The sequence below is a fragment of the Eretmochelys imbricata genome, chromosome 19, assembly GCF_965152235.1.
Source record: "Eretmochelys imbricata isolate rEreImb1 chromosome 19, rEreImb1.hap1, whole genome shotgun sequence".
Classification (NCBI taxonomy): Eukaryota; Metazoa; Chordata; order Testudines; family Cheloniidae; genus Eretmochelys; species Eretmochelys imbricata.
In genome coordinates, this window is record NC_135590.1 from 6,769,318 (window position 1) to 6,778,516 (window position 9,199).

General features: G+C 47.8%; 1 protein-coding gene across 1 annotated transcript; it reads right to left on the reverse strand.

The window, feature by feature from the left end:
• Positions 1 to 12: 12 nt before the first annotated feature.
• EIF3I (eukaryotic translation initiation factor 3 subunit I) lies at positions 13 to 9,190 on the reverse strand. Its single transcript, XM_077837897.1, has 11 exons — positions 9,111 to 9,190; positions 8,288 to 8,380; positions 7,616 to 7,703; positions 5,597 to 5,662; positions 4,479 to 4,628; positions 4,247 to 4,374; positions 3,678 to 3,788; positions 3,058 to 3,147; positions 1,496 to 1,569; positions 1,200 to 1,292; positions 13 to 471 (listed from the first exon to the last, which is right to left on the reverse strand). Exons 1-11 carry the CDS (start codon positions 9,111 to 9,113, stop codon positions 390 to 392), a joined length of 978 nt encoding a protein of 325 aa, XP_077694023.1. The 5' UTR covers positions 9,114 to 9,190; the 3' UTR covers positions 13 to 389.
• Positions 9,191 to 9,199: the final 9 nt, after the last annotated feature.

The following is a 9,199-nucleotide window of genomic DNA, read 5'->3' on the forward strand; positions in this document are numbered from 1 at the left end:
CTTGTACTCATCTGGTTATAAAAGATTTATATTTATCATTTCCTCTTGCGTTTATTTTCCCACAGCCTTATAAATATCTCCAGCAGGGCAGGAAGTTAGTGTCCACAGCAGCAGGGTACAAGCTGGCTCATTCTTCCCTCCGGTCTCTCACCACTCAGACTACCTCAGACAAAGCAGCTGATCCTACCTACCATTCTGGGCTGGTTTCTCTTTTAGGCTCACACCCTCAGCATTCACTCCCAAGAGCTCCATGCTGCCACCCATTGGAACAGACTAACTTTAAGACTGGACAAAACTCCAGGAGAGGAGCCAATGGGGGGTTGGAAAAAAACACGTGTAAGGGGGGAAAAAATAAAATAAAGAGGGTGGGGGAAGAAACAGGAGCTGCTTCAAGCTTCAAATTCGAACTCAAAGTACTGTGGGTCGAAGTAATGGATGCGAACGTAACCATCTTCACCTCCACTGCTGTAACTGCATGGGGAGAGAAAGCCAGATGAACCCACTGCCCCGCACTGGAACCTCAAAAGTTTGAAGTCATTGACACCCCTTTATAAAACACAGTCTAGTAACCCCCACTTCAGCTAGTAAAGGATTTTGATATGGGACAACGGTATAATCAGCGGAAGTAACCCAGTAAAGATTTTGGGTTAGCAGACCTCAGAGGGTCTCACTTGTATGAGGATGCGGGAGCCAAGAGCTAGTGAGTCTATGCCTAGGATGGATATTCGCAGAAAGCTATTACTGGCTATATAGGATCAGCAGGTAGAGAGAGAAGAGACCTATTGGAATCATCTGTCCCCTCTGCTAGGACAGGCTGGCTCCCATACTAAGATTACTATATTAGATCTTAACCAAGGGCCAATACTTCCAGAGAGGCTGGCCCTCCCCCTTCAGGGCAGGTAGGGTGTACTAGTTGAGATGTAGAGAACCCTAAGGCCAAGAGGAGGGGGACTGGTATTGGAACAGCAGGGATGGTGTGCATCTGCATGAGGAGTCCATGATGCGACCAAACCGAGGGTGCTGCAGGTCAGAACTGAGGTCTATTCGCAGAGTTTAGCTGGGTGCTACAGGGAAGCAGGTGAGGCCTAACTGTACTGTAGAGGGAAAATGCATCTAGCACATGCCTGACCCTAGCCAGCATTTCAGTCAGCACCACCATTGGTTTTCAAAAGCCTGGGGAACCCCAGCGAGATCCCTACCTCTTTCCGTCAGGATGGAAAGCAACACTGTTTATTGGACCAAAATGACCCTTGATTCTCCCAAACTCTTCTTCAACACCCAGGTGGAAGAACCTAGGAACAAAGAAGAGGGTTTTGGTTATTTCAAGAGGCTCAGAGCTCCGGTTAGGTCAGAACAGAGTTTGGCCTGCATTTCACCCAAAGAGTAACTCTTCCATTCAAGTGACACTACTCCAGCTGTACCAGAAGAGGTGTCTTCAGGTTGCTACAAACACACCCAAATCTCCTTCTGCCTTAAAGGAACAAGACAGACCAACCTTGCCTCGAATTTGCCAATCCTGGTAGAGGTTGTGGTCACGTCCATGGCTTCTTGTCCACCACCCAATACTACCTGCAAATAGGAAGAAGCCAAACACTCTGAGATGCTGCTCCAGTCACTCTCACCTGGTGGAAGCCAGGATCTAGAAACTCCGTATAGCAGCCAGAGCAAAGACTAGTGGGAAATTTGCTCCTATCCCAGCTGGTATCTGTGGCTGGAGCAGTACTATTAAAGAGCTCCCATGGGATTTCTTGCCTCCCAGACACATTTGTTAAAAGGGGATCAGTTAATAAGCCGTGAACAGGAGGCTTAGCACTCAGCAGCACAATGCAAGAGATGGTGTCAGTTTCTGGGCTCTTTGTACACTAGAAGTGAGGTTGTCACCTGTCCAACGTTCAGTGTCTCAGTTCTGTGTGTTTTCATGTTACCTGTTTTATACACACACTTCCCAATCCAGCCAGAGGCATGGGAACCCTGCTCAGTTGGGATTTTCAAAGGCGCCTAAGGGAATTCAGCGCACAGCTCCCATTGGAATTCAGTGAGTGCTGGGTGCTCAAATCCTGTAGGCTTCTTCAAAACTCCCAGTCTCCATTCTCACACTGCACAGTCCAGTCCTACAATGCTTCTCTCCCCTTAGCATTCCCACCCGCTGCAGATGGATGGGTTGGTAGCAGGGGAGGGATATTACAGAAATGTTACAACTGACCTCTAGCTAGTACTGCCTGCCAGTGCTGTGATATCGGAGATGTTTTTAAGCTATTGCCAGCATAAACAACACAGGACAGGACAGGCTCATCAGTGTCTCTGCTCCCCTGACAGGCTGAGATGGGGAGTGGTTCCCAGCTGCCTGGTTGCTGCTGCAAATTTCAGCACTCAGGAAGCCGAAATAATCTCCCTCCCCCCCTCCACGTTGCCTGTGTCAGAAGCAACACCGGAGGGAATTATTTTAATTGAGAAGTGTCTTCTTTCAGTTTACACCTCCCCCTCCCTGGTATAGGGTGGTGGATAATGGAGCAGTCTGCCACAAATATGTGATCAGCACTTCCTGATCTCACCTAACATCTCAGAGGCGACATAAAGGGAATGTAATACCAGGATTTAGAGGGGTGACAGGGAAGAGGCTTTGGGATGCAATACTAAGACGCCATTAAACCCAAACCAGGGGTGCATACAGAGCGAAGATGATGAACGAATGAGCCATAAACCCTCCCACACTTCACGAGTGATGCATAGAAAAACAATGAAGAGTGCACTGTGGAGAACAGTCCTGCATTAATCCCTGAAGGATGGAGATGGCCCAATCATAGGAGCTAATTACAAGATTCCTACGATTTGAACACATGGCCCCACTTGAAAGCCACCCAAAACCCATCTGTGCCTTGCATCCACACCAATTCCCTCCCCACAAACTACACTCTAAAATCCTATCCTGTCACCCAAACTTTGATACTGTTCTAGAATCCCAGCCCCCTGGAACAACTTGGGGGGCCAGGGGAAAGAAAGAAAGTCATCTATGACATGACCACAGTGAAACTAAATGATTCGTATCAGTTAGCTTACGTGATCAAAGATGGGGGAAAGAGCTGCAGAGTTGACAGGCCGCTCGGTCCGGAACGATTTCTGATGCTCAAGTGTTGTGGAGTCAAACAGCTAGAAGGCAAGAGGCAAAGCTGATTATTCTGATGCTGAATGGGGGGAACAGCCGTTTACAAGCTCCCAATGCTGGGAGCATGGAGTGGAAAGCCAGCCCCCTCCTAAAGCCCTGGAGCTCTGCCTTGCCTCCACAGGTGCCAGGCAACTCCATCACCTCTGAAGCAGTTAGCGACAGGTTCCCAACTCTTGCAAAAGGGTACCAAGGCCCAAACACATCTGAGCACACAACTTGGAAATACCAGCACATGGTGCCCCCTCTGCACCTTGTGCCTGAGACAGCACACTTGAAATCACTGTATCATCTGTGCCTGTTCATCTGGCCAAGGTACGTCATCCCCCCCAGCCTCGTTACTGGGCTTGTCCCACTAAGCAGATGTCTACTTGGAGACAGGGAAAACTTGGCTCCATAGTTACCCGTAAGTTTCTAGGGAGAGGGAAATAGACATTCAAGGCAGGAATATCTTTTGCGTTTGCTCTCAGGCCCATCGGTCAGTGGGGTCCACTGAGGTAGGGAAGGGAGGTCTCACCTTGGCCGAGTTGTCCTTGGAGGCAGTGATAAACATGGTCATGTCCCTGGAGGTCTGGATGTCATTGATCTGCTTGGTGTGCTCCTTGACATTCACAAGGACCTCCCCTGACTGGGGCATAAACGCAAGACAGAGTTAATGCTACCGAGCCATTGCTGAGAGAGGTGCAGACCAGCCCTCATGCACATGTTACACCTAGCATCCTCAGTGCATTATATGCTGGTCCTTTCTGGCCTTAAACTCTATGGCTCTAAACCACCACTCTGCAATGGTCTCCTCATCCATGTCTGGACTGCAGCCCAAACGGACATTCAGGGTAAGTCTACACTAGAAAGCTACATCTTTTTCACACCCCTGAGCAATGTGAGTTACATCAATTTAAGCAGTAGTTTAGACCAGCCCTCCATAGCCGTGTACTTCAGCTGGCGGCCTTCTGGCTACACCAAGCAGCTGCTGGTTTGACTTCTGGCTCAACACTCCTCCCTGTGGCCACTACAGGTATCTTGTGGCACCCACCCCCTCTGCCCTCAATTAAAGAGGAGGAGAGCACGGCTCCTCATGACAATAACCTTGGCACTGAACTGGTTCAGCTCTCCATTTTCGTGCCCCGCGATGATGAATTCACCAAGAGGGCCCCACACAGCGCTAGTGATTTTAGACTCATTGCATGGGATTTTCATGTAAGGCTCGTCGCTTTCTGCGGAGAGGAAGGGAAGAGTTAGACAAATGACTCATTTGCAGGTGATCCAAGTTTTCCCACAGTCCCCATCTTCCATGCAAGTATTTGCTTGAATTCCTTACCAATCTGGCTGGGGTCACGAAGGTCAAAGAAGCTAACAAAACACTGATACCCCATCTGCTTATCTGTGGAGAACATGATGATGTTTCCTCCAAAGTCAAAGCCGCAGGTTCGCACAGCTGAGTTGGTCTTCACCAACGCAAGCTGCTTTCCTAGACACAGGACAAAACCGGTTAGATTGCACAGGATATCCTCACCCCTTACCATCGCCCCTCCCTTCTGCAGTGTGAATCATAGTGCTGAGCTGGCCAGTATGCAATGCTCAGATCAAGAGCAGGCTAGCGTCTGTACGAAGCACTTCTTAATTTTCCGAAGTGCTAGTGAAAAATCCTCCCTTGGACCAATCTTTACAAGTCATAAGATTAGCGAACACTATCCGTTTAATCACAAAAATTTCACTAAGCAAAAACAGGAAACTTGGCCTGGGTCTTGCCATCAACTATGATCAATCAGTCAAACACTTAACGCACATAACTGTCTATTCTCATTGCTCATTTTTCCACTGAGTATTTAGCTAGGCCAGCAAGTTCTGTTCTGAGCTGTGACAAGTGCCCCACCATCATCTCTTTAATTGGTAACGAGTCTCAATGTTCCTCTATAGGTCACAGAAGCATTCTGTCTTTCTGTGGACCTCCTGCTGGACACCTTTCCTACTCACAGGATGACACCAATTCATCCACTGAAATATGATTTACAAGACCAGGAAACCCATAGGTGCACATACATGGTTTTCTTTAAAATTCTGGATGAATTAGGCACTCATGAAACTTAGGATACTGGCCAGAGATAAAGCAAATTAGTCTGGACAAGCTACCCACACGCTAGTCTCCCAATGCACCTGAATCCTAATCTGCACCAGCAGTCCCTGGCCTTTTCGGGGCAGACACTGTTACTTCCTGCCAGTTTGGATGGTGAGGGAGTTATGAAAGAATATTTATTAGTGGGTAAGGGTAAGAGTGAGAGTGAGACCAAACCCATCTTCACCAGTGGTCCTAAAGTAAAATTAGAATCCTAGCTTATTCCCCTGCCACTCAGCTCAAGGCAAATAGATTTCATAGATATAACTATGCTCTAATGAGAGAGTTTAACACTCCCCCTGACCCCAATATTCTTGTCTTACCTGTTTCGCAGTCCCAGAGCCGGCAGGAGTTGTCTGCAGAGCCAGTAAGCACGTGTCTTGTGTCCCCTGCATCAACAGTTAGGGAATGCCAAGAAATTCTCACACCCCATCACCCCAAAAGGCCAATAGCCACATTTTGCCTTAGGATGCATAAGGACACAAGCTATGCAGTAGCTACAGTATTTATCTAGAATCAGAAAAAAAATCATGCAGATGAAATAACTTCCATTCCAACATACTATGTCCAGGCACTTACGCTGCTGAGGGAACCATAACTTTGAATTTCCTGCTCTGGGGCATTAAGGAGCTCAACTCTTAAATGCAAGAAACCTGCCCTAATGTAACTTTTATCACCTATCTGCATTGGTGACAGACGGTCACTTTGAAATTCAGGCATCTTCTAAGAACTCCAGAGCACTGTGAACCACCATGATTTCAACAATTTCCGTCCCACCATCAACCTCAGCCTGGACCAGTCCACACAAGAGATCCACTTCATCGCTTATTAGCACTGTAGTGTCCAGGGTCACATAAACACCACCCTATACCGGAAACCAACTGACCGCTATTCCTACCTACATGCCTCCAGCTTTCACCCAGACCACACCACATGATCCATTGTCTACAGCCAAGCTCTACGATACAACCGCATTTGGTCCAACCCCTCAGACAGAGACAAACACCTACAAGATCTCTATCAAGCGTTCTTACAGCTATAGTACCCACCGGCTGAAGTGAAGAAACAGATTGACAGAGCCAGAAGAGTACCCAGAAGTTACCTACTACAGGACAGGCCCAACAAAGAAAATAACAGAACGCCACTAGCCATCACCTTCAGCCCCCAACTAAAACCTCTCCAACGCATCATCAAGGATCTACAACCTATCCTGAAAGACGACCCATCACTCTCACAGATCTTGGGAGACAGGCCAGTCCTTGCTTACAGACAGCCCCACAACCTGAAGTGAATACTCACCAGCAACCACACACCACACAACAGAACCGCTAACCCAGGAACCTATCCTTGCAACAAAGCCCGTTTCCAACTGTGTCCATGTATCTATTCAGGGGACACCATCATAGCGCCTAATCACATCAGTCCCACTATCAGAGGCTCGTTCACCTGCACATCTACCAATGTGAGAAATGCCATCATGTGCCAGCAATGCCCCTCTGCCACGTACATTGGCCAAACTGGACAGTCTCTACATAAAAGACTAAATGGACACAAATCAGAAGTCAAGAATTATAACATTCAAAAACCAGTCGGAGAACACCTCAATCTCTTTGGTCACTCGATTACAGACCTAAAAGTTGCAATTCTTCAACAAAAAAATTTCAAAAACAGACTCCAATGAGAGACTGCTGAATTGGAATTAATTTGCAAACTGGATACAATTAAGGCTTGAATAAAGACTGGGAGTGGATGGGTCATTACACAAAGTAAAATTATTTCCCCATGTTTATTCCCCCCCCCGTCAGACATTCTTGTCAACTGCTGGAAATGGCCCCACTTCAAAAGGTTTCCCCCTTCCCCCCCTGCTCTCCTACTGGTAATAGCTCACCTTACCTGATCCCTCTCCTTACCATGTGTATGGTAACACCCATTGTTTCACGTTCTCTGTGTATATAAATCTCCCCACTGTATTTTCCACTGAATGCATCCGATGAAGTGAGCTGTAGCTCACAAAAGCTTATGCTCAAATAAATTTGTTAGTCCCTAAGGTGCCATAAGTACTCCTTTTCTTTTTGAGCACAGTAAGTCAGTCAAAAGTGATGTCTGAATAAGTGAGGGTAGAACACAACAACCCGCAGTTCATTTACTATTTAAATGGGTGGGGGGAGAAGGAGAGGGAGGAGAAGCCAGCAGAGAGTAATTGAAAGACCAGGATACCAGCAATAAAAATCACTTATTGTAGTGCCTGCCACCTAGTGTCCACAATAAAAACACCCCACTTCATACGTGAGAAGAATCATCATAAACAAGCAGACAGACAGGTTTCAGTCACCAAAGGATACAATCTGCATCCACACACCAGACAGCTCCAGTGTGGCCACTGTAAGTGCCAAGCCTCTCTCCATTGATTGAATACCAAACATTGACAATCTGGGAAAGCAAAACAATTAGTCAAGTATCCACTTTAGATCAAGTTGCGACATAAGTGAATGCAATTTATTTCCATATGGTCTCATCTTTGAGTATCTCAAGTCTACATCACTGCACATACAAACAGGAGCACATGCGGTATAATATAGCTAATGGGCAACATCACTAAAGGTAGTAGGATAGGAACGTTAAAGGGTGGAGAGGTCAAATTGGACAAAATGGATTTTCAGACTACACAGACGATCTAATACAGCTTAATTACCAATTTGTATACAGTCTCTGTAAAAGCCAAACCCCATATAGTGCTACCATGCAGGACTGAGAACTCTCCGTGGGATAGGTTAGAAAGATAGAAACTCATGGCAATGCCCAAGTCCCAGCCTCTTGCAAAAGGGAGTCATCATAATAACTTGCTGAACGAAAAAGTGACCCCACCACCTCAGCTATGGTTTTGTGCCACCCTCACCATACTATTAAACAGGCTGCAAGAACTTTCATGTTTTTAGAATCCTGTTTAAGTTCTCCCCCACAAAAAAAGTTCGAGAGACATGAAACACTTAACTCAAAGGCTCTGGAATACTTACAGGATCTTTGGCTACTGTAAAGAGTAGGTCTCCTTCACGGTTATATTTTATTTGAGTAATGGACCTCTCATGCCCTTGCAACAGTATAGGTTTCTAAAGGGAGATAGATCGTTTTTTTTAAAAATCCAGTATTTTAAAACAAAATTACAAACCTCCGAGCTTTACAGTTTATGCAAATACACAAGTACAGAGTTTCCATCAAACACAACTACAGCTAGACCATTTGCTCCTGTTTCCACGTTTTATACCACGAAACCTGCATAAGAAAACCTCATCTCTCCAAAGAGATGGAGCTAAATTCATCCCTGGTGTGAGCCCGTTAGTCAACTTTAGCAGAGTCCAGAGTCCCCAAAACACACAGCATTACTGGCTGTTTATTTTCCCAGGCTGCCAGGTCTCGCGGGGAAGCCCTGGAAGGGGATCTGTCATCTCACAAGCCCGGACACTTCTGAGCCCAGCAGGCTGAAACAATAAAGACTGTGGATTGAATTCGATGCACAGACACGAGGGACCAGAAAGAAGGGGGGAGGGGGGAGAAAAGGGAGGGCACGGCACCGCGGGGATGGGCTCCAGGCCGGGTGAGGATGGGAGAGGCACGACACCGCGGGGACGGGCTCCAGGCAAGGCGCGGGTGGGGGTGGGAGAGGCACGACACCGCGGGGACGGGCTCCGGGCAAGGCCCGGGTGGGGGTGGGAGAGGCACGACACCGCGGGGACGGGCTCCGGGCCCGAAGGGGGGGAAGGGGGGTAGAATCCTCTCTCCCCACAGAGACCCCCCCTCCTCAATTCCCGCTGGGCCCAGCCCGGGAGGCCCCGCACTCACCATGACGGCGGCTCAGCCCTGGCAACAGCCTGCGCAGCGCTCCGCGTGAAGGGAAGGGGGAACCACTTCCGGGTCAGGGGGCGCGGCCG